The following is a 26,130-nucleotide window of genomic DNA, read 5'->3' on the forward strand; positions in this document are numbered from 1 at the left end:
ATTTAAATTTGAATTTTATTAGGATTATTGTTAAGATTATTATTTAGATTTAATTTCAATTTTTATCTTTATTTATCTTTTAGAGTTTAAACAGGAACAAACTAAGTTTTCCATGTACTATGAATAGGGGATGGAGTGACAAAATTAGAGACCGATCTTTTCTATAAAAACTTCCTCTGCCTAAGGCTCTTAGCTTTTTGTTCCTTTTATTTTTTAATAAAATTTCATTTCATTAAACTTGTTTTTTTTCCTGAAAAGCATAAACCATTAAACTCATCTAGCCAAAGATTGTCGAGATTCCTCAAAAAAAGGGTTCATGGGGCTTAGAATTCGCACTTAGCCTTCTCAACAAGTACTCATCATTTCTCTGCATTACAGGACTGACGTTTCCATCCATGTCCTTCCAAAAGTGATCTTTTCATCTTGCATAAAAGCGGTCGCTTTGTATATTTTGGGAAGGTTGCACAGTCGGTTCGTTAGCTTACTACGTCAGTGGTTGTCGAGCCCAAAAGACAAAATGGTGTGGTATTCACCATTGATAAGTGATGATTTAATGTAAGACGGTCCCACAAAATTGACGGTTGGCTAGAGTCAGGTTCCTCTAAATCGTAAGGCTAAAATCTAAGTAGAGCTGGTGGTCGTAGGCATCCTCTTCCACTATAATTAGCTTATTCTGTCATAAAAAAGATCACCAAAAAGCTTAGGATTGAACCCAATGAGGATTGAGGTAACCGACTGTTAGAATTTCTCGATCAAAGAATCTCTTTTCTCAATTCTCTTTCTTTTTATAATTTCGATTTCAATTTATACAATTCCAAGCCCTCCATATTTTTAATTCTGTTTTTTTGTTTTTTTCAGGTACGTTATTTTTTCTCAGGCACAACTGTGCTCAGGATCTCGATGAACAATGTAATGCCCTGAATAATTTATCTTTGTTTCTGTAAATATCTAACACAACTGTGTATTTGCTTCAGTGGTTAACTGTTCTGGGTGTGTGTATGAGGTCTTGGGTTCAAGTCTCCTTATTGATAAATTATGTTATTTTCTCTAATCCTAGCATTGTCTTTGTTGAGAGGGTTTATATTAAGTTGTCTGTTAATCCATATCAGAATGATCCTGCCGGTTTGAATGGTAAGGAGTAAATGCATTGGAGGTTCAATGTTTGAGTCTTTGCGTGAACGTGTATGTAATTTTTTGTCTCGGTTGTGAGATAGAGTTTTGGTAGGGTTAAAATTCTGAGGTGGTTGTGAGTTAGTGGATGTAGTAGGGTTGTAATCAAAGTGGTTTTTATTTTTATTTTAAATTCTTTTTCAAAAAGATTTTCTCTCTCTCTAGGAAAAACTAATGTCAATTTTCTTTGGCCTTTCTCTGTTCTTTCGTTATTCTTTCCTTCTTGATATTTCCTTTGGTTTTGTTTCAAACTGTTGTCAAATATCCGTATCGTGCCTTTCTATTTTATTGTGGATGTTTGGTAAGTTTGATTTTAGTATCTCTGTAGTTTTCAGTTTCCAATTTGCCAGTTGGAACTTCATTTTCTGTTTTGACAATATTGAATCGCGAAGAACGGGGCTCTCCTCTTACGAAATCTTAGTCGAAACTGTTTGGGGTATTGGGGTAAGTGATGAACGCTTGAATTGAACTTTTGTCGATTTCATGGTTTTGGGTTAATTGTGAATTATGACTGATTTTAAGTGTTTGGGTTGTCGATTTTAGGTGGTGGTCAACTTGGGAATGTTTTCACATCAAAATCGAATCAGGTGTGTTTCCAAAACGCGAAAAAAATTGAGTTTCAATGAAAGCCAAAAAAGCTCTCTGTTGATGCCACACGAGCGTATGCCTAGTCGTGTAGTTGGTCGTGTGCAAGAAACGACCGTGTGTCTGACAAAGGTATGACCGTGCGTAAGACACGACTATGTGGTGCTATGAGTGTGGCCTTATGGACCACACGGGCTAGGCTAAGTTGGGCGTGTGGGTTCTAAAATTTTCCCTATGGCCACATGGGTTGTGTCGATCGACTGTGGACTTACTGTAGAGTTTGTAAGGGATAACCAAACCCTAAATTAGGTGATCTGATGTTCTGATAGACTGCTTTGAGTAAGGCATTGTTACGCATGTCTGATTGTTCTGTTATATATATGTTATCCGTATGCGTGGATGTAAGCATGATATTCTGTATCTGTATTCTGTAATTATGTTTGGGGTGGAAATTTTATATGTGGAGGAAGTATTATGTGTAGCGAACTTCAGCTATATTCTGGCAGCATGGCTGCATATTATCTGATATGTGTCGTAATGGCACAATATGCTGTGTAGGGATGGGTAGGTGTTTTTAACCCCACATGGTGTGATGGGATGGTCAGAGATGGAGGAGGAACCTATATATCTGTTCTGCATATCTGATTCTGTTATTTGTATCTGTAATGGACTTAAGTCTGAATCTGTATCTAACTGTATATGTGACGTCTGTTTGTATAACATGTCTATTTCTGTTGGGTTACACACTGAGCTTACAAAAAACTCACATATGTTTGTCTATTCTATTCAGGTGATCCCCAGACTTAGGCAGAGTCTCACAGTGACCACGAGTTTGTAAACCGTTTTTAAGTAATGGTTTTGTTTAATTATGGATTATTTCTGGGAGTTTTGTAACAATTGGACTCTCAGAGCTCTTCGGTTAATTTTGGTTTATGACGGACATTTAAAGACGCGGACATTTATATAACATTTCCGATAAAAAGATATAAATGAATGTGGAATATAAATCTTGGATGATTTATTGAACAACATTACAAAGCTTTATCGAAGTAACTCTGTTTTCAAAATCCTTCCTTGTAACACTCCTGAATTCGGCTGTCATGTCTAGGCTGGGTTTAGGGTGTTACAAACCAGAAGTTGTGCAAATCCAGTTCCTAAGGATTTGACCCTACTTCCCTTATACTATTCTTTTTGTTATTTTATAGGGATAGGTTATTTTTTGTGCTTCCAACGATACACCCGTGGTTTCCACCAGCATATGAGTGTGATAGAATTTCTATCTATACTATTTATAAAACCTTTACTAAGTTGGTATCATGAGTCAATCAGTCACCAACCTAATTAGGAAAATTATGAAAATGTTCTCCCATAATTTAAATAAGTTATATTATTTAAGGGTACTTTAGCTTTACATATTTGATGTGTTTTCAAACCATACGTTTCATTATCTATGGCATGTTATTTTAAAACACAAATATGTGTTCTAAATATGTGATTTTCACACACATACGTGTACGATAGAGTTTCTAATATGTTTAATGTTAGAGAGAATAACCCAATAAATATAGAATGCTAAAATAATTAGTAAAACTTCATAGAAGGTTTATTTTCTTTTTAAATTTATGAGAAAATATTTGGTACACTGCTAGTGGAATTTTTAAACTCCACAAGCAAAGATAATGAGTTGACAAATGTCCTGTAAGGGTATAGTAAGCTATCAAAAAATATATATCTAAACAAAAGACAAATGTCAAATTTTAAAGTTGTTTGTCAAATAAAAAATGCACTTCAACTATACCAAATACTCACCCTAATTTTATTACTAATTGAAGCTATAAAACCATTACTGTAATCTAAGCTAAGTGCTTGGAATGAGTGATAAGGAAGTGGACACTCCTTTAACACCAAATCTAGAAACAGTAAACAAAACAATAATTATTTTTGCAATTCGGTTTTCCTACGTCTACAAAGCCTAGCTCAGTGAGAAATATCCTCTCTTCAATAATTACAACAAGTGAACTTAATCTATAACACATCCCGTGATAATTCTCCTCACTTTTGAACCTTGAACATTGATACTCTCACCACTAAATTCACCCCTATGAATTCAGCAAGTAAAATTACAATACAAAAAGTTTTATTATCAATATGCACTCATAGAAAAGTTGCTCACTTGAATAGAGTTAGTGGTCTCAATTCTAGTTACAAAAACCTATATAAGTCTCTCAATTTATAAAAAATATTTCAATACTTGCTAAGATAGAGAAGATCTATCACAATCCCAATTCCTATAAAACATCCATCTTATAAGCGGAATATAATAGAATAATAATCAAGGTAAATAAGGATTATTGACAGCTAAATTTTTAGTGATTCAATCCAATCCAACTTTCTCAATTCTAGGGATTAATTAAAGGTAATACGATCCAATCCAAACTTCAAAATATGTTTCCCTAAGTGATATGACCTTAATTAATGACCTAGATGTCATCCATATACTCAACGTATCCATCCAAACTGTTTAATAAATTGACAACACTTCAAATATGGAAGTTGTCTTCTCACAGATCCGGCGCTTGGGGAAACGCCCACTTCCCTAACACTCAATGACCAATTTCATATTTTTCAACAGTAATCGTACTGTCAACTTGGACTAACATATTATATAAAATGATTTGATTTAGGTTTTGTTATTTGTTTAGAGAATTTTTTCAAATATTATTGATAAATTTTATATTAATTAATATATTTTAGATTTTAAAATTATATAGCTGTGTAATTATAATTAATACTACTAAACATGATATTAAGAACTATCATATAAACTATCATATAATTACACTTTATCAATCAAACATGTTTAGGGAATTAAAATTTTATAATTACAAAAGAGTACTGTAAATATATTTATTTTTGTAAATTATGAATTTAATTCTTATACCTTAATTTCATTTTTAGTTGTTATAACTTTCTAATTTTAAAATTTTGGTCTTTGACATAGTCTGAATCCATAATTTCATTAAATTAAATTATGTTATTTTTACAATTTTATACAATAATCCTAGTAACATATATATATATATATATATAATGTCATATCAACAATGCCATATCAACTTGCTATTTTCATATGATATTTACAAAAAAAAAAAACTACGTTATTTTAGTTAATGGATTTAGCATCTACCATTTCAGTTAGCATTAAAATTTCATAATTCATAAAATATTGAGACTAAAAGTAATAAATTGGAGAATAGAGACCAAATCCATAACTTATACATAATAGGAATTAATAGCATAATTTAACCTAAAAAATTGTTTGCTATCGTTTAAATAATTTCAAATTTTAAAAAAATATATAAAAATTAAATACGTGACCTTAAAATTTCACCAATAAAAATTAAAATGATTAATTTTTTTTGGTGAATTTACAAAAGGAGAGGGAAAAGCCTTAACAGTAACACAATTAACGCGACTCGAATCCAAACCATATCTAGAACGGTGAACACCCTAACTATTAGACTAACACATAAAGTTTTAAAATGATTAATTTTTAATTTCACTTGACTCGATTGATCATAGTTTAATAAAAATTTAATATTACATTAATATTTTTGGTTGTGGTATTTTCGCAGCCTCTCACTCTTAAAAGCAGCTTACTTCAAATTTAATGGTATCCAAAGTTTTTAATTATTTTATTGATGTTTGTGGCAATAGGACATATGCTCCAATCTGTCCATGATCAAATCCCCCATGTTAGTATTATTATCATCTAAAACAACACAAATTTTGGAATCACAATTTTCCCCTTTTTTCTAAAAATAAAATTTATTTTCTTGGTTTCATCTAAATGAATCCATTGATGATTCTCCTACTTTGGAAATAGGTTTAAATTCAACCAAGAAACTTTAAAGGAATTAGTTCATACTTTTATGTAATCAATCTTTTATAGTGATTATTATAACTTGTCAAGTGGGAATGCTCCAAAACAAATTATGCTATTAATAATCAAAGCTTAAAATGCATTACATAAATGATGTTGGTTTTAATCCATACCCTCGATAAGATAATTTAGAAGTGGACTACATCACCAAGATGATTTTTGATACGAATGAGAGTTTGTAACTGTTTGAGTTTTATATCTTTAAATAAGATACTAATTTAGTTTAAATTAATTTTAAATTTCAAAGTATTTTTATCAACTTAATAAAAATAATATAAATCAACCGAGTCTTTCAATCAATTAAGGTATCAATTTAGGCGTTAAATACCTATTTTTATATGATCTGAAACACATTTAAAACACATATTTATTGCATTGATGACTTATATTTAACGTATTAAAAGGACAATCATCATAAATTTTAGAGCATTGTCTTTCTTTTAATATGTTAAGTCTAAACTATCTATACAATAAATTAACATGCGTTCATAATTTAATCAAAATGTTTTAAATATGCTTTAGGTAAAATTCAAACTAGCGTTTAATATCCAGATTACTTAATTCAATGGTTAAATTAATAGAAGAACTTAATGGTAGAATTACCATAGAGGTCACTATATTAAAAGTCGGATTGCATTTGGCTCCATTTGTCATTATATATTAGATCAAAGAATAAAGTGATCATTTTGTTAAAAGTTCCATCAACTTCTATTGTTAAAAATTGATATTTGTACATCAATATGAGGTGCACAGGTATACCACATGTCACTATCTAATTTTTCCATCAGTCATACTAATTTTTAACAATGCAAATGAACGAAAGTTTTAACAGAATTCATCGATTTGTTATTTAATCTAACATACAAATATTAAATTTTCACTTTTTCTATAATATAATCTATATAAAAGAATAAATTAAAAAAATTGAAAAAACTAATAATTAACGATCATTGGCATAACCAAATTATATATAAAAATAAAGGAAGGGAGAAAGTGAAAAGATAAAAAAAGCAAGGGGAACAAGAACAGAGCAAATGGACTGGCAATGGCAGAGGGGAAATCAAAAGGTTTAGTCCTCTGAGCAATGCTAAACTTACCCTGACACTTACACACATCCACACGTGTCATTATTTAAATATCCAATGTCAAGCGAAGATCCAGCTGTTCACCCTATTTCCCAAAAATATACTTTTAAATTTTTTTTGAATTTTTAAGTCATGAATAAATAATTATAATATTAAAAAATATAAATACATTTAGTTAGCGAATTTAGTGATTATTATTTTAAGTCAACACTGAAATTTAAAATTTCGAAAATATAATTAAATTGGAGAATTGAGACTAAATAAATAAAATTTAAATAATATGAAATTAATAGTAGAAATTATCTGTTATCGTTGGGGTTGAAATTAGAATTTTAAAATTTGAAAATATAAATAGTGGGAGGATTAATACCTGTATTTAACCTATAATTAATTTTTGAGAAAACAGTTTTGAATTTAAAACACATTGAAGTTGGTATTAATAAACAACACCAATTATGGAATTTATAAATATAATAAGCAGGCTTTCAAATTTACTTTAAAATGATTTTCACCTTTTAGGTTTCTATAATTTATTTTATTATAATTTAATATCTATACAATATATTTAATTAATTAATATTAAAAACCATTATTTTACTAAATAAATTATATTATTTTAACAATATTTTATTTTTTCACATAAATCAGTAAAATACTTACATAATATCCTATAATTACAAAATTATTAATAAACACAGCTCAATATCATAAAATCTACTTTGAAAATATTTTCAGACAATTTAATTAAGAAAAATAGTTAAAAAAAGAAAATTGAAATATCCTATCAGCATTTTACCAGAAAATATATATACTATAAGCAAAATTTTGTCAAAAAGGAAAAATCCTATAAGCAAATATATATATATATATATATACTTTTTGCCGTTAACAAAAAAACAAAAAATGGAATCATTAAAAAGCCTCCAAAAATCGAAATCTCCTAAATTTTAATTTTTTTTTCTTTTGCTTGAATGTAACCGTGGGTTACTTCAATTTTTTTTCTTTCTTTCTTTCTTCTTTCTTATGTTTCTTCCGCCATAGTTGACCTGCTCTCCAAATTTTTACTAAACAAAAAAACCCAATTTATATAAAAGAAAACCCAAACCTTTAATTAACTAAGTGGAGGAAAAATCTGATTTTTTTTTTTTTGCAATTTTTTTGGTCTCTGAATTTAGCAGATCGGCTTAAAGTTTCTGCTAAATTTAGAGGAAGGGTACTTAGGGTTAGGGTTTGGGTTTGGTTTCAAGATGATGATATCAAGGGGTTTGTTTGGGTGGTCACCACCCCATATACAGCCCTTGACACCAGTATCAGAGGTTTCGGAGCCACCGGAATCGCCTTCTCCGTACTTAGATACATCTGCAGAAGCAGCAGCAGCTGCTGCTGCGGCGCAGGTGGAGGCGGAGGAGGAAATGGAGGAGGCTGAAGAGCTGGAGCCGCCACCTGCTGCTGTTCCTTTCTCGAGACTCTTTGCCTGTGCTGATAGGCTTGATTGGGTTCTCATGATCGTTGGATCGGTTGCTGCTGCTGCTCATGGGACGGCTCTTGTTGTTTACTTGCATTACTTTGCGAAGATTGTTCATGTTCTTGGAATTGGGTCGTCACTACCGGAGCCGGAGAGATTGGATGAGCAGATTGACAGGTTTAGAGAGGTTAGCTATATTTATTTATTTATTAAGGAAGTAAAGAAAAAACCTAAATTTTGGGATTTTAAAGGTTTAGGTTAGTGTCTTAGTTGATCAATTTATAGTTTTTCAGGAGTTTGCAATTTTGACAGTGGAGTTAACTATGTTTTATATTTGGAAAGTTGGTATAATTAGGGGAGATGGACCGTTTGATTCTGAATTTAAGCAATTTCCTTACTCTTTAATTTTTGGTATATTGGATAATGGTTTGTTTATTGAAAATGTGTTCTGGAAATGACAAGGTGTATAAAAGTTTTGGGTTTTAAGTTTTGTTGGCTTGCAATTGGCAAAAGCAATTTATTTTTGGTTTATTTTTTTTCTGGGGGGGGGGGGAGGGGGCTGAGATTTTAGCTTTGAAATGGATCGTAAGGAAATTTTGTGGTGTCAAAAAACATGAAATGTTTATATGAGATTAAGATTAATGGTTATTGCTTTTGTAGGCTTCTGTATTGTCATAGCAGGATATTGCTGTTCTAGTATTTTGGGTGGATGGATGGTCTTTAACCTATGTTATATGGGATCTTCATTTTTCTTAAAATAGAAGATACCTTTGTCTTGACACCTTATCCTCCAAATATTTGGACATGGATATGGATATAATCCTCCAAATATATGGAAAACTTGGGACAAATTTGAGCATGTCTGTATTGGACACATTCCCATATCTGACCCTAACCCTGAATCCGCTAAACATAGGCTTGATTACTTCCTTCCCTCTAGGTTGGGGACGGCATCATTCTTACACATTCAAGCTCAAGCCTTCATTAGAAGAAATGATTAGCATATTATTCAGAAGTGAAGGATGTGTTTCATCTTTAGATTTTTTGAGGCTTTTATATTTGTTAGCGGAAAGAAGGTGGATGAATAGGTGTGAACTGCAGAAAGAATGGAATTTTTAATTTGATGGTTTAGTTAATTGCAAATCAAACTGTGACATTTTGGTTGTAGTTCCAGTTTGATGCTATGTGTATTGCAACTCTCTCATGTAGTTGCTATCATGGGTGCATGTAAACCGATACCATGTGAATATCTCTACTTGTTTGCAACTAATATATCATTTTTAATTGTTACTATGAAGATGTAAAAACTCTCTATCTTCAGGGTTAAATCAGGATTGCTTTTATTCTTATAGGTGTTAATGTGCAAATAACATGGGACAAAGCAAAACCATCTTTTGTAGCTTTAGTTTTTGTCTAATTCTTTTCTTCTTTTGCTTGATATAAGCAGCTAAAATTTGTAGTCTTCTTCAGACTCTGTGTTGTTTGTACTTCTGCATGCCACCAACTGTTTCATTCTTGTTTTGCAGCTTGCTTTAACCATTGTTTATATTGCTGCTGGTGTTTTCGCTGCTGGCTGGATTGGTAAGTTGATCGATATCAAATCCGGTTATTGCTTCATCTCTGTTTCCTTCTGATTGATGCATCATTCCTGCCACTTGTCACTGACTTGTTCTGTGTAATAGAGGTTTCGTGCTGGATTTTGACGGGAGAGAGGCAGACTGCTGTCATCAGGTCAAAATATGTTCAAGTTTTATTGAACCAAGATATGAGCTTTTTTGATACTTATGGGAATAATGGAGACATAGTGAGTCAAGTATTGAGTGATGTACTGCTCATCCAGTCTGCTCTTAGTGAAAAAGTATGTTCAGTCACATGTGGGTTTCCCTACTTTTTTTAATTAGTGACTTAGTCTTTGGTGGGATTTCCTCACAGATGTCTGCTCCAATCCTAATATTCCTATGATGATACAGGTTGGGAATTACATTCATAACATGGCTACATTTTTCAGTGGTCTAATTATTGGTTTTATCAACTGTTGGGAGATTGTTCTCATAACACTAGCTACTGGTCCATTCATTGTTGCTGCTGGAGGCATATCCAATATATTTCTTCATAGGCTTGCTGAGAACATCCAAGATGCTTATGCTGAGGCAGCTAGCGTTGCTGAACAGGTTTTTCTCTTCTCTCCTGGCTCCATTACTTTCAACCAGACTTATTTTTCTTAATGTTGTTAAGTGAATTTAAATTGGCTACGTTGCTTAATGTTCATTTAAAGTGAGTTGTCCAAATGGTATACAGTGACTTATGAGTGCAGTTACTGTTGACATTTGAGCATGAGTTTATTTGAACTGGCCATTAATATAAGGACCTATGGACTAAACTTTGCTAGTTATTTGTATTTGAAACAGAAATGATGGCAAGGTTTACCTCCAATGCTTGCTTGATATTTATAGGGATGTTTAGAAGCTTAGTTTAGAAGCCTCTTCAGCCAGGCTGGAGTTATGGGAAAAAATTGCTGCTAGCTTTTCAAAGGTGTTGTCGATTTGAAATAACTTGATTTACATAACAATACCTTCTGTTTATTTGAAGTTTCTATTAAACTTGTATGTAGAGGTTCTTGTCAGAAGATCCCTTTCAGCCTGCAGAAAGCTGATTTGCAGTTTCTTTATAAGCTAAAACAATTTTATTAAAACTCTTTTTGAACTTTGGACACTGCTTCTGCTTTCTGGAGTAAAGAAGCTGCCCAAAGCTAGGGAGAACTTGCACTAGAGATTTTCTTTATCATCAATGCATCGTGCTCATTATACCTTTTTTGGGTTCATTACTGTTGAATTTGTTGAAATGATGACATGAATTCTTTGTTGAACTTCACTTTCTACATAGAATCAGCCTTATATAAGGGTAAGCACAGTAGAGAATGATGCTAATATACATATAGTTTTCGTTTTTTTGCAGGCAGTCTCTTACATTAGGACCTTGTATGCATTTACAAATGAAACTTTGGCCAAATATTCTTATGCAACCTCATTGCAAGCAACTTTGAGATATGGTATATTGATTAGTCTTGTACAAGGGCTTGGGCTTGGATTTACATATGGGCTTGCTATATGTTCTTGTGCCTTACAACTTTGGGTCGGAAGGTTCCTGGTCACACATCACAGAGCTCATGGTGGTGAAATAATAACAGCTCTTTTTGCTATAATTTTAAGTGGCCTGTAAGCATCAGCTTCTCTTTTTTCCTGCTCTGTCTAATCTGCACTTCCTTACCAATCCTTTCCATATTGTGCAGTGGGTTGAACCAAGCAGCAACAAATTTCTACTCATTTGACCAAGGACGAATTGCTGCTTATAGACTTTTTGAGATGATTAGTCGGTCATCCTCTGGCTCTAATGAGGAAGGGAACATGTCACCCTCCCTTCAAGGAAATATTGAGTTTCGCAATGTATATTTTAGTTATCTCTCTCGACCTGAAATCCCTATATTGAGTGGATTTTACCTCACTGTACCTGCTAAAAAGGCTGTGGCCCTTGTTGGCAGAAATGGCTCTGGGAAAAGCAGTATTATTCCGCTCATGGAACGGTTTTATGATCCTACATTAGGTATTATGATCATATGATGTTATCTATCGCACTGCAGTGGCATGCCATTTAGGTGTTGAAACCATTGCATGGTGTTTAGCCAACATGATGTAAATGATTTTATTTTGTGTGATGCAGGGGAAGTTCTTCTAGATGGAGAGAATATTAAAAATCTTAAGCTGGAGTGGCTGAGAAGCCAAATAGGACTTGTTACCCAGGAACCTGCATTACTTAGTTTGAGCATAAAAGATAATATTGCTTATGGACGAGATGCTACGCTTGATCAAATCGAAGAAGCTGCAAAAATAGCACATGCCCATACATTTATTAGTTCGCTTGAGAGAGGATATGAGACACAGGTGAAATATGGGAGCACAAGATATACTAGTTTTGCCTATCTTGCTGATCATATATATATATTTCTTATTTGTGTCATATTTTGTTAAAATCATTTACCGTGACTTTCAGGTGGGGAGGGCTGGCTTAGCATTGACAGAAGAACAGAAAATCAAACTTTCTATTGCTAGAGCTGTGCTTTTGAACCCAACCATCCTTCTGCTTGATGAGGTGACTGGTGGACTTGATTTTGAGGCTGAAAGAACTGTACAGGAAGCTCTAGATCTTCTCATGTTAGGGCGTTCAACCATAATAATTGCTCGACGTCTTAGTCTCATAAGAAATGCTGATTATATAGCTGTGATGGAAGAGGGTCAGCTGGTTGAAATGGGTACACACGACGAGTTACTAGCCCTTGATGGCTTGTATGCAGAGCTCCTTAAATGTGAAGAGGCTGCAAAACTTCCAAGGAGGTAATAAGAACCATAGATGCTTTTATTAAAAAGGCTGGAAGATTATGAAAGTCTGTTTCTTGTTAGTGATTTTCTTCATTTAGATTAAACAAAAAGTGCTCCTGTGTTTTTATGATTGTTTATAATTTTTCAGGACACCAGTCAGGAACTACAAGGAGACGTCTACTTTCCAGATTGAAAAGGAGTCTTCATCAATTTACAGCTTCCAAGAATCATCATCTCCAAAATTCATCAAATCACCATCTCTTCAAAGGGTTCCTGGTGGATTCCGGGCCCATGATGGTGCTTTTAACTCACAAGAATCACCTAAGGCTCATAGTCCACCACCAGAGAAAATGCAGGAAAACGGTTTGCCTGTGGATGGTGGTGATAAGGAACCATCAATCAGGAGGCAGGATAGTTTTGAAATGAGACTACCAGAGTTGCCAAAACTTGACGTTCAGGCTACCCAGAGGCCGAAATCAAGTGGTTCAGACCCAGAATCTCCCGTATCACCCCTTCTGACTTCTGACCCTAAAAGTGAACGTTCCCATTCTCAGACTTTTAGTCGTCCTCTCAGTCACTCTGGTGACATCCCAATGAAAGATAAGGAAGCACATCGTAGGGAAGCTCCATCGTTTTGGAGGTTGGCACAACTTAGTTTTGCAGAGTGGCTCTATGCTGTGTTGGGAAGCATTGGCGCAGCAATCTTTGGCTCTTTTAATCCACTTCTTGCTTATGTTATTGCTCTGATAGTAACTGCATATTATAGGCGTCAGGAACCTCATCACTTACAGGATGAAGTAGACAGGTGGTGTTTGATAATTGCCTGTATGGGTATAGTGACTGTTGTTGCTAACTTTTTGCAACATTTCTACTTTGGCATTATGGGGGAAAAGATGACTGAACGGGTTCGCAGGATGATGTTTTCAGGTATCTGAATCTTCAAATCAATTTTGCAAATTTACTGGAATGCTGAATTCAGTGCCTATTGTTTACCTTGTTTTGCCTATCATCGACAGCAATGCTGCGCAATGAAGTTGGATGGTTTGATGAAGAAGAGAATAACGCTGACACCTTGTCCATGCGCTTGGCAAACGATGCTACATTTGTACGGGCTGCTTTTAGCAACCGACTTTCAATATTTGTACAGGATAGTACTGCTGTTCTTGTTGCTTTGCTAATTGGGATGTTGCTACATTGGCGGTTGGCGCTTGTGGCATTTGCAACCCTGCCAGTTCTAACTGTCTCCGCTATTGCACAGGTTTGCATATCTTTTGTTATTTGGTTTTCACTTCATTATTGAAAAAGAAGTGGAGTTTCAATTTTATCCATGTATTGTGTTTGCTTCTTTATCTCCTCCATGCTGTTGCCTTTTTCTTATTGAACTTAAATTGTCCATGTCCGAATTTCTGAATTGTTGCATACTTAAATGTTGCAGAAATTATGGCTCGCTGGATTTTCTAAGGGAATCCAGGAGATGCATAGGAAGGCATCATTGGTCCTTGAGGATGCAGTGAGAAACATTTACACTGTTGTAGCATTTTGCGCCGGTAATAAGGTAATGGAGCTCTACAGATTGCAGCTGAAGAGAATATTGAAAAAGAGTTTATTTCATGGAATGGCGATAGGGTTTGCTTTTGGCTTTTCACAGTTTCTTCTTTTTGCCTGCAATGCTCTTCTCCTTTGGTACACTGCACTCTGTGTTAAAAGACGGTACATGGATCTGCCTACAGCTGTCAAGGAGTACATGGTTTTCTCTTTTGCTACTTTTGCACTCGTGGAGCCATTTGGATTGGCACCATACATTCTTAAGAGGCGGAAATCTCTCACTTCAGTGTTTGAAATTATTGAGCGAGTCCCTAAAATCGAGCCAGATGATAACACGGCATTGAAGCCACCTAATGTCTACGGAAGCATTGAGTTGAAAAACGTTGATTTCTGCTATCCTACTCGTCCAGAAATGTTGGTCTTGAGCAATTTTAGTCTTAAAGTTAATGGGGGACAAACTTTAGCTGTTGTTGGAGTTTCAGGCTCTGGGAAGAGTACCATAATATCTTTGATCGAAAGATTCTATGATCCAGTAGCAGGTCAGGTTCTACTTGACGGGCGGGATTTAAAAACCTACAATTTGAGGTGGTTGAGGAATCACTTGGGTCTTGTTCAACAGGAACCCATAATCTTCTCAACTACTATCAGGGAAAACATCATATATGCAAGGCACAATGCTAGTGAAGCTGAGATGAAAGAGGCTGCAAGGATAGCTAATGCTCACCATTTTATCAGCAGCTTGCCTCATGGTTATGACACACATGTTGGTATGAGGGGTGTGGATTTGACCCCAGGACAGAAACAAAGAATTGCCATCGCTCGAGTTGTGCTGAAGAATGCTCCCATCTTATTATTGGATGAAGCTAGCTCTTCCATTGAATCTGAGTCTAGCCGAGTGGTCCAGGAGGCACTTGATACGCTGATAATGGGGAACAAAACTACCATTTTGATAGCCCATAGAGCTGCAATGATGAGGCATGTTGACAACATTGTAGTACTTAATGGTGGTCGAATTGTAGAGGAAGGAACACATGATTCTTTGGTAGCCAAAAATGGCTTGTATGTTCGTTTAATGCAACCTCATTTTGGGAAGGGCTTGCGTCAGCATCGGCTGGTTTAGTTTGGCTTGCAAGTGTAACATACCTTGGTTCTGCTGTATATTGCTCATTTCACTCATTTGAATTGCTGGAACTACCACCAAGCTGTCAGCTACGAATCTCTTGGTCGAACAATCCTGAATCATTTCAGACAAATGGGGGATGATGCAACTTGTAGCTGTGTTCTATGTGAAAGGCGAACCAAAGAACACATGAGAATGATCGAGGGTGGTAACATCAACACCGGTGAGTAGGCACCACAGCGACTGTAGTTACATTTGTTTAAAAGTAGGGTTTTAGGAATAGGGTTTGTGAATTTGGGGTGGCTGTTGAGAGGGATAAATCCACATTCTTTCAAGGGGGCAAAACAGCATTTAGATTGGGGCTGTTCATTTGTCTCCAGGGTATATTAATTTTGTTTACTGATCAGAAAAGGGTTGATAATTTTAGTGTTATTTGAGGTGTGGGGTTTTGGATTTTCCACTTGTTTCTATAAATTTCTGCAACTCTTCTTTTACCAAAACTTGAATGATGTATGTGTTTTTCTGTAAATTTTTGCACTTTGATTACCAAAAGAAATGTTTAGATGAGGCAAAAAGTCAGGTTCTAATCTTTTTGTAAATAAATATGCAATTTACATTTCTTTTATACTGTGCCATCAATTGAGTGATGTTCTGTTGAGCCTCGTATATTTTGTGCTGCCTAAAAATAGGTTTAATATTCAATTTAGCCCTCGAAGCTTTTCCTCAATTTGATGCCATATTCGATGATAATTAAAGTATTTATCACTAGTGTTTGGCTTTTTGGGCATAATAACCCCAACCCTATCCTTCTTTGAGTAAATTTCTCAAAAGAATGTCATTTTCTAAAATAAAATTACTGGATTAGACTGTATTTTCTAAAAGTCGAAATAATAAAAAATAGTTAGAAAATAAGCTGGAAGCATTTTCGTTATTTCAGTTTAGTCCTGTAATTTTTAGAAAATACAACCTAATCCAATAATATTTTTAAAAATTTTGGGAAATTTGCTGTCCTTTGATAATTAAGATAATTAAGATTTTGGTGGGGAAGACTTTATTTTGTTTGGGCCCATTCCTTGATGGCCTTTTTTAATGAAAGAATATATTTTTTTTTAAAAGTGTTTCTTTGTGTTACGAGGTCTATTAACAGTGTTGAAAAATTTTATTTTAATATTTTAAAGATTTCGTATAATTTATTCAGTAATCCCATATAGATATCTGAGGTGGAAAAGAATTATACACATGACGGCTTCTTATAAGTTGGAGGAGGTAGTCGTGCTTAAATATCATATTCAGAAAATGGTGAATATTAAGTCATAAAAATATTAGAAATTTTGACTGTTTTAACTACTAATTTATATTATTGAACGAGTCTTAACTCGATTGATAACGATAGTATTGTCAATACGGGAATACATAAGTCTGAATACACTAAAATATTTTTATTCTCTTATTTAAAGGTCAAGAATAATCCAAACAAGTTTACTAAAAATAAAAATGTGAACAACATAAGCATAAAACAAAACACTCATTACAACAAAGAACCAAATAGGAAACCACCCTCTCAGGGTGTGTTGTTGGTTTTACCGGAGCAAAGTTAGAATTTTTTTTTTAAGAGGAGTCAAGATAAAATTATAAAATATTAAAGGATCAAAACTAAAATTTTATGTTAAAAAGTCTTAAATAATGTATTTTTAATTTTTAAAAGGGCCAAAAGTGCAGTTTTTTATTTGATTAAAGATTAAAAAAGGCTTAAATTAATGGTTTTACTTTTAGGGGTTTAAAATTAAATTTCCCATTTAGCTAAGTCCCCTCTAGGTGCACCCTTAATTTTACAGTAAAAAGCTAGTCTTATTTAGGTTGGGTAACATTGAGATAAATTCCAAAAAATCTTCCCTTCTCTGTTTAAACCCTCATCTTTACACCATATGTGGCAAACATAAGATTGTTGTAGTTACCATTTTGAGAGCCAACTCCTACTAATCCCAATAATTAAGATTGATTTAGAAATATCAATAAAAGTTGCTCCATTTTTTTAAAAAAAGTGACTAATTTGTTAAATTTCGAAATTAGATACAACTAGAAAAGTGTTGTTACCAAGAAAAATAAGGCCATAAAATGATTTACTGACACAACAGAGAGATCTTCACCATGAAGTGAGGTTGCTGTTTACAGCTGCAGTTCCCAACAGTAACAATCTTTTACTTGTTTGCATGAATACATAATATTTTCAATTTCATGTCATGATGATGTCTGTCTTGGAAATATCAAATTTGGGATTTATTCTTTTTAACTTTCTCCATTGGAAGTGGTAGCTTTGGTGCAATTTGCCACACTTCTGCAAAGAAAAACTAGAAAAGCAGTAGCTCGAGATAAGCTAATTGGAGTGATGGAGTGAGGCACATTTTACTGAAAAGTGGAAAGTATAAACACTTAATAGAGCAAACTCAACATCCATGACAGAAATAATCTTGGGTACGAATATCTCTTGTACTTATATTAAGTATATACGGATTATGACTGGTTAATTGAAATATATTGCACTTTTTATTCAGAAAATAGATACGTTAGTCCTTGTACACTAACTTAGAGAATAGATTGATCATTTTATTATAAGTTAACATGAGGTACACGTGACTATTTAATTATTTTGTTAGTCACGCTAGATTTTAATAAAAAATAAAAAATTATTTTTTAAATATAATGTACAAAAATTTATTTATTTATTTTTAAATAAAATAAAATACAATTAATTTATAGTACAGGTACCTGCATTATATACATAACAAACTGAAAATCCAAAAACCAGCCAAGAGGTGATTGAGACTTGAGAGAGTAACCATTTAAGGGAAACAGCCAATTCAGAGTATTGAAGGCTGAAGCAGCAGGAAGCCTCTCATAAAGCATTGGTTCCTATTTGGATGGGACAGTCAAAGTGGGGACTATTCCTTTCCCACTCTCTTTGCACACCTCATTTTGTTCCTCTTTGCTATGACACGTGATTCACTTGATAGTAATTCATTAACAGGTAATTACACCCTTCTTTTCCTCTAATTAGTATCCATGTTTAATTTATTACCTAAATCTTTTTAAGTTCAAGTAGGCACCTGAACTTCAAATTTATTCAAATAATTAAATACCAATTTAAACTAAAAAGTTAAATTTACGTGTCAATTTAAATTATAAGGAAAGAAACAATCCCGAAACACCAATTTAAACCTCAAAACTAAAAAATTCAAGTACTAATTTAAACCCTGAAGCAAAGTTTAGACACTAAAATGTATATTATCGTTGGTTAAACTAGCTTGTACTGTAAAACTATAATGGGGGGATATATAACATGGAATGCCATCGGTCTAACCAACTCAAGCCCCATTATATTTGTGGTAAAAAAGGGTCTTATAAATTGAATATCAGCCAATATATGAATCTGATAAAGAAGAGCTACCCATGAATGTACTTTTTCAGACTTTTTTCCCCTCCATTCATTGGATTTGTAAATATCATGAAAATAATTTTAAGATTTTCAAAATAATATAAAATTGGAGTTAATTGATTTCTCTTTCTTACTTTTTTTTTTTTACACAAATCCTGATGATAATGTTACAACTTTATATGACTTTTGTATGTGCAATTCTAATAGGTAGAGGGAGAATCAATGTATAATGATCAACTTTTAATCTAATATATCCATCAAGCAACTAAATAAATGACCATGATTTAATTTCTATTAAAGTAAGTAACTTAATTGCCTTACATTAGACCACTTTATTTGGGGCCTTCATATGGCTCTCTATATAGGAAGGGAAATTATTTGGTACACTGTTAGTGATGTTTTTAGACTCCACAAGCAAGATCAGGGGTTGACAAATGTCCAATGGAAGTATAGTAAAATATTTAAATAAAATAGACACTTGTTAATTTTTCAAGACGGCTTATGGAATAATAAGTATGTTGTCAATGTACCAAATACTAACTCGTATAGAAAATCCTTATTTGGGTTAGTGGTTTGGATTATAAGGAATCCTTGCATCATGTTGAATAAGAACCAAACTACCAAGTATTATGATGAATTTTAATTAAGTTTAATTCGAAATATATAGAAACATAAAAAATTTATCTTTCTTTTCAAACCAAGCTTTGCATTTTTTGGCAATTTTTTTATAATGTTTGACTTTTTTATAAAGGTGACACTTATATAACGTATGTTCTTTTTTCCGCCATTAGATACATTTACATACATAATTTTCTTCTTAAACTTATTAGTTTTTACCTTAAGTCCTTTGTAGCTCCTTGATCCATAAGTTTGATGGAACGACTTCCTTGACTCTACTCTATAATCATGGCTCCTGAATTCATTAACATCTCACTTATCATTAATAGTGTTATTGTTAATTTGGAATGAACTATAATTCAAAGACAGTAAATTTAAAATGAACTACACGAAGGGATCATCCACCATCATCCTTAAGATCTTTAGTCTTACTGCAATACTAGTAATCTCGATGATATGTTCTTGTATTCCCCTCTCAACCCATCAAACTTCTTAGTTGTGAGTTGTGCCATTGAAGTACCAATAAGAGGTTAGTCTGCCGAATGAAAACATTCTTCCAAATGTAAGAGCACTTTCAATTTGTGAAATTGTAGTCATAAATTTCTTGGCAGTAGTCATTAGCAAAAACATAAGTCTCAATATGTTTTATTCTTCTTATTGTTTATGGTAGAACCTCTCTTTCTCACTGCTTAACCTAATAATAATAAGTTTATCTTCTAATAGTGCCAAATTAAAATTAAAAACACTTAAATAAAACTTGACTTGTTTACTCCATTTTAAAAAAATTAACCCATTAAATAAGGAAACAGATGAAGCTTACAAATGAAGCAAATAGCTGCAAAATAATATATCAATGCTCAAAATTTACTTTATGAATTTAGATAAGCACACAATTAAATATATCCTACTTCATCTTTAGGTAGATTGACTTTAATGAACAAATAAATAATTACCATCGAATATACATTTTGCCTCTACATATTTAAATACATATATATTCAATAAAAATTAATGTCTCCATAATTTTCACTATTTATAGAATAAATAATTCTATCATTGGATAAATTTCGAAATTTTAATGTGTAGTGAAAATCAATTTATTAACTTTTCCATTATAAATATTTTATTAATTATACGCATATTTGATAATTTATACATACATGATTTTATTGACATCTATAAAACTTTCTAATTTAATTACTTGAGTGACTAACAAATTACATATCACATAAATATCTAATTAAGTAAATATGATTTGAACTTTAGAGGACAATTTTTTTTAATGTCCTTTCATATAAAATACTTAAAACACTCTTGATTTAATACCACCTAATTTCATCAACATATTTAAAAATAAAACATGAAAAATAAACAATAAAACTTAGCCAACCTATAAATTTATTCATGTACCATGCGTACAATTATAAATTTAGCCTATATTCTCTAATTAAAATTTTCAAGTCTTTATACTTTTCAAACTTTGAAATTTAAATATTAACTTAAATGACCAATGTTAATTCATTATCTAAATTTTAGTGAGTAATATATAAAAATAACAAACTGATATGAGATTATCATACGATAATATATTTACCACATCAGATTTTTAAAGCAAAAACTAAAATGACTTAATTAAAATATATGAATTAAATACGAGAGAAATAATATAATTAAAAAAAACTTAAAAAGGATCCTCTCATATGTAACAGATATATATATATATATATCCATTCTATAATAATAAGATCCACCTCCTACCCTTCACTTCTGTAGCTTCATGGGATTTAGATTTGATATTAAAAGAAAAATAAATGGTGGAGTTTATTTATAAATATTCATTCTCAAACCTTAACTGTCAATATTTTTGTCAGCTTATTATAATCTGTGTCAGTTTGACCATATATGCCAACTGAATCTCTTTCCACCTTAACTCTTATTCTTACAACATTAAAAACCTTGTATACTTCATACGCATGCTGTTTTTTTCTATTTATTTATTTCATTTTAATTAAAAAAGAATTCGCAGTTCATTCTCCTAGGCTTCACTGCAAATTACTAGGCGAAGACCCAGCTGCTATAAATCTCTCTCTCACATCGCTTATTTTAATCATAAACAGCACTCTTTGCGGTCCAATCTCCAATGATAACTTCCATGGAACTAAATTATTATGATTACAAAATCTAAGGCAAGTGGTTGAAACAATGTCTTAGGATCAGGCATGTGAACATGTGCTCAAACCTTTGCTTATGCTTCACAAAAGTTACACTGATAAATATCGGATATGAATAATTTTTAATACAAATATATATGTTAGGTTTTAGATTAAGAGATTTTTTCGGTCTCCTTTAATCTAAATATTGAATGATTGTTAATTTCGAGAGTAAACAACTAAAACTCTGTGTGTTGATTTGATAAATAGAATGTTCATTGCTTAGATGTGATTTGGATTTGAGTCATATTAATTGCGTTACGATTTTCTTTTTACTAATTTATTTTTAAAATTTTACAAAGTTTTAGCTTAGCTAAAAAAGCTGAAAGATATGGAGAATATAATGGTAAAAAGAAAAGTGCTAAAAAAGTAAGGTAGTTGGTCAACAAGGAATCAAATATGGTTTTGTTGCTTTAGAGAAAAAGGACAGTCAGTTTGTGTTTTAAGACAGGGTCCCGTTCAATGACCCTGCAACATGTCTTTCTTTCTTTCTTTCTTTTTCTTTAGAAAAAATCAGGCCCTCATGTTCCTCACCTTAGATGCCGCAAAATATTAAATGAAAAAGAACCAAATCTCATAAAGTTTCAGTTATGTCAGTTTCATAACTCTCACCCCCCCCCCCACAAAAACAAAAACCTGACCTTTGACATTGAAATTTCTTTTCAGGTATGTTTCAACTTCAAACTGTGTTCTCATTAAGACATGGTATGTATTAGAAAAATGGAAGTTTCAATTGTGTTGGTCTTGTTCTTTTTCACATTTCTTTTCTTTGTTCAATCCATCAATTGTTCTGGTTTTACTCCTGTTGATGGTTTCTTAATTGATTGCGGCGGAAGTAATCCGGTCGAAGTTGATGGTTCTCGGGTTTTTCGACCCGATAATAGTTTTCGGAATGTGAGATTGTCACCTTCTACTGGCATTGTTGTTTCTGGGGATGTAATTAACGGTTTTAGTAACTCAGCTCTTTATAGTTCTGTTAGAATCTTTGAGAAAACATCAGTTTATGTTATTGGAACTAAGCAGATTGGTCGCCATTGGTTAAGGTTGCACTTTTTTCCTGTTCAAAACACAAGATACAATTTGAAATCTGCAGTTTTTTCAGTTATGGCTAATGGAATCACGTTGCACCGGTTTTCGTTTTCGAAATCGAGTCAAAACTCTCCAGTAATGAAGGAATATGTGATCGAGATCGGAGATTCGGGTTTGGAATTGACGTTTTCTCCAGGCAATGGTTCGGTTGCATTTGTTCATGGGATTGAGGTTGTGGCTTTACCCGACACGAATTTCCCTTCCGGTGTCGTGCCAGTTCCGTTTGGACCCGAAGTTGAGATCCCAAAACGTGTAGCTTTCGAGACGGTTTACAGGATAAACATGGGAGGCCCTGTTTTGACGCCCAAGAATGATTCTATGTGGAGGACATGGGAGACAGATCAAGCTTATTTGATAAATGCTGCATCGGCCAACAATGTTTCAGTGAATCCGAATTTGATCAAGTACATTGATGGTGTCTCGGCTGAAATTGCACCGAATTCGGTTTATGCTACTGCACAAGAAATGGCTGAAGCAAACGTGACCGATCAGAGGTTTAACATTTCGTGGAGGTTCGATGTCGATGAGGGCTTCACTTATTTCATTAGGCTGCATTTTTGTGACATTGTTAGTACCGTTCTTAACAGCTTGATTTTCAATGTTTATATCAACAAACAATCTGCTTTGCCATCTTTCGATATTTCCAGTAAGACGATGGTGTTATCGGCTGCCTACTATGCCGACTTCGTCACAAAGGTTTCGATGGGATCTAATCAGATTTTGGTTCAAGTCGGTCCACCTGATTTTAGAAATCTTCCAACCAATGCAATTTTGAATGGTTTAGAGATCATGAAAATGAGCAATCATTGTGGTAGCCTTGATGGAAATGTGTGTAAAATCCGAAAGAACTCGAAGTTCCCGAGAAGAAAATTGGTTGCTCTAGCAATTTCCTCGGCAGCGGTTTTCGCGGTTTTAGTGTTCGTCGTAGCAGCTCTGTTATTACGTTTGCACCGGCCAAAGAAGCCTAAACGTTGCCCCTCTACCTGGTTTTCTCTCCCAGCGAATGTGGGAAATTCGGATTCGAAAGTTTCGATTTGCAGCCTTGCTTCAACTGCACAATCTCACGGTTTAGGCCGGGTACTATCATTCGCAGAGATTCGTGAAGCAACCAAGAATTTTGACGAGAGCTTGGTCATTGGTGTAGGTGGATTTGGGAAGGTTTATAAAGGTGTTCTAGAGAATGGGGTCATGGTTGCGGTAAAGCGTGGAAATCCCGGATCCCGGCAAGGACTAACCGAGTTCAGGACGGAAATTTTGATGCTTTCCAGGTTGAGGCACAGGCACCTAGTTTCTCTTATAGGCTACTGTGAAGAACAAAACGAGATGATCCTCGTTTATGAGTTCATGGCAGGCGGTCCATTACGGAAACACTTGTACGGTTCCAATCTTCCATCGCTAAGCTGGAAACAACGGCTCGAAATCTGCATCGGAGCTGCGAAAGGCCTGCACTACCTTCACACAGGAGCATCAGACACAATCATTCACCGAGATGTGAAAACAACGAACATACTCCTCGATGAAAATTTCACAGCAAAGGTCGCGGATTTCGGATTGTCGAAACTAGGCCCTACATTAGACCAAACTCATGTAAGCACTGCAGTGAAAGGAAGCTTCGGTTATCTCGACCCGGAGTACTTCCGCCGACAGCAACTCACCGAGAAATCCGATGTGTACTCATTCGGAGTCGTTCTCATGGAAATTTTATGCGCTAGGCCTGCAATTAACCCAGCACTTCCAAGGGAACAAGTGAACATTGCTGAATGGGGTATGTATTGGCAAAAGAGAGGTCAATTACAAAGGATCATAGATTCAAATCTAGTCGGATTAATCAACATCGATTCCTTGAGAAAATTCGGCGAAACGGCCGAGAAATGCTTGGCCGAACACGGAGTTGAAAGGCCCACAATGGGTGATGTGTTATGGAACTTGGAGTATGCTCTTCAACTACAAGAGGCTTCGATACAAAACGATTCATCCGATAACAGCGCGAATCATATTCCGGAAATCCCAGGATGGATCCCTCAAGTCGAATCGGTTGACACCGATTGTTACGATATTGTCAGCGATCAAGTAGCTTCGGATGCAACAACAACGAGCGACGTGTTTTCACAGATTATGGATCCTAGAGGAAGATAGAATTGGAAGGGGTAGGGCCTTATTTGTTTCATTTTATTGTGTGTGTTTCAAACATTTTACATTTTTGCATGCAGAAATATTAGTTTAGTTGATCATAACTTGAATTTTATATTGTTTTGATTATTGCTACTAAATGAAAATTGAGTGTCGATAAATTTTTGTTTTTGTTATGAAACAGCCCTGTTGTGGTGCTCATAAGTATTTACAAAAATTACATGGTTCAAAACAAGTGTCAAATATAAATGGTCTAATTCTGGTTTTAGTCCCTTTGGCATACTGAAATTTGGGATTTAATCCCTCTATTTTAATTTTCCTTGGTTTGATCCTCTAGTTTTATAACCTCATTCATAAATCCAAATTAACAGCATTATTACTTGATGCCATTAAAGACTTAAAAGTAATGACGTGAGTTTTTTTTTTGAGTTGTTAGGAGCGAAGTTAGAAAATTTTTAAGAGAGGTTGAAACTGAGTTAAAAATTTTGAGAGATCAAAATGTAAATTTATCATTGCATTAACATTGCAACTTTTTAATTAAACTTGCAATTTCACCATTTTTGGGACAAAGCCACTGTTTGTTACTTGATCCCATAGTCAACGCCATATGAAAGTTTGGTCAATCATGTGCAACCTATAATAAATTTACATTATTACTGTTGAGTTTTTTTTTTTTATTGTATAAAAGTAGAGATTGACATAAAAATTGATTACGCAGGTCAAAATCTTTTTATACATTTGTTGAGACTTGTCTAGAAATTAATCTATCATCAAGTAATTATAGAAGTCGTGATTTATTTAAGTTAAACCCATTTATCAAGTTCCACTAATACGTTTTCCTTGAAAACGTAGCTACAAACAAAACATCAAACCAGTTTATTTAAAAGTATTTTGTACCAAAACAAATTCGTTTGATGAATAAAATACATCTGGAATTGTAATCTTTAGTTAGGGTGAACAAGATATACATCTGGAATTGTTTTTCAATTAGTTTTCTACATGGCAGTGAAGTTCTTTCATTCCAATTTCTATAGAAATTAGATCTCCTTCAACTTGATCACACAAGCTCTTCAATTAAAATTCTTACTTCACCTCAAAATCTAAAATAATTAATCACATAATTTGTATTAAAATATGTAAACATATATGATAAGTTGAACAGTTGTTTAGTTGCAAAGTGAATTGCGATTAACGGTGTAACTAGCATTGATGTATATGTTTGTTGAACCATTAATAGAGACTTGTGCTCTCGAGTCTTCAATTAACATCAATTTCGAGTCAATTTTTGGACAACCCTCACCCTAACCCTCTAGAAAAGAAATAATAATCAATTTACATATCAGTAGGGTTGAAGTCAGGAAAAA

At 33.5% G+C, this 26,130-nt stretch overlaps 2 protein-coding genes across 3 annotated transcripts; both read left to right on the top strand.

Moving 5' to 3' along the window:
* The first annotated feature begins 7,733 nt into the window (after nucleotides 1–7,733).
* LOC105776765 (ABC transporter B family member 6) lies at nucleotides 7,734–15,911 on the top strand. 2 transcript variants are annotated; one of them, XM_012599662.2, is made up of 11 exons: nucleotides 7,734–8,435; nucleotides 9,775–9,829; nucleotides 9,931–10,106; nucleotides 10,219–10,419; nucleotides 11,204–11,463; nucleotides 11,538–11,848; nucleotides 11,966–12,186; nucleotides 12,296–12,636; nucleotides 12,770–13,548; nucleotides 13,638–13,879; nucleotides 14,057–15,911. In XM_012599662.2, exons 1-11 carry the CDS (start codon nucleotides 8,031–8,033, stop codon nucleotides 15,284–15,286), a joined length of 4,221 nt encoding a protein of 1,406 aa, XP_012455116.1. In that variant the 5' UTR covers nucleotides 7,734–8,030; the 3' UTR covers nucleotides 15,287–15,911. The 2 variants fall into 2 exon arrangements, with proteins under 2 accessions (XP_012455116.1, XP_012455117.1); XM_012599663.2 differs by lacking the exons at nucleotides 7,734–8,435; nucleotides 9,775–9,829 and having other exon boundaries at nucleotides 9,937–10,122.
* Nucleotides 15,912–22,168: 6,257 nt separating this feature from the next.
* Nucleotides 22,169–24,927, top strand: LOC105776767 (receptor-like protein kinase THESEUS 1). The gene has a single exon (XM_012599664.2). It carries the CDS (start codon nucleotides 22,250–22,252, stop codon nucleotides 24,770–24,772), a length of 2,523 nt encoding a protein of 840 aa, XP_012455118.1. The 5' UTR covers nucleotides 22,169–22,249; the 3' UTR covers nucleotides 24,773–24,927.
* The last annotated feature ends 1,203 nt before the right edge of the window (nucleotides 24,928–26,130 follow it).

Source organism: Gossypium raimondii, chromosome 10 (assembly GCF_025698545.1).
Source record: "Gossypium raimondii isolate GPD5lz chromosome 10, ASM2569854v1, whole genome shotgun sequence".
Classification (NCBI taxonomy): Eukaryota; Viridiplantae; Streptophyta; class Magnoliopsida; order Malvales; family Malvaceae; genus Gossypium; species Gossypium raimondii.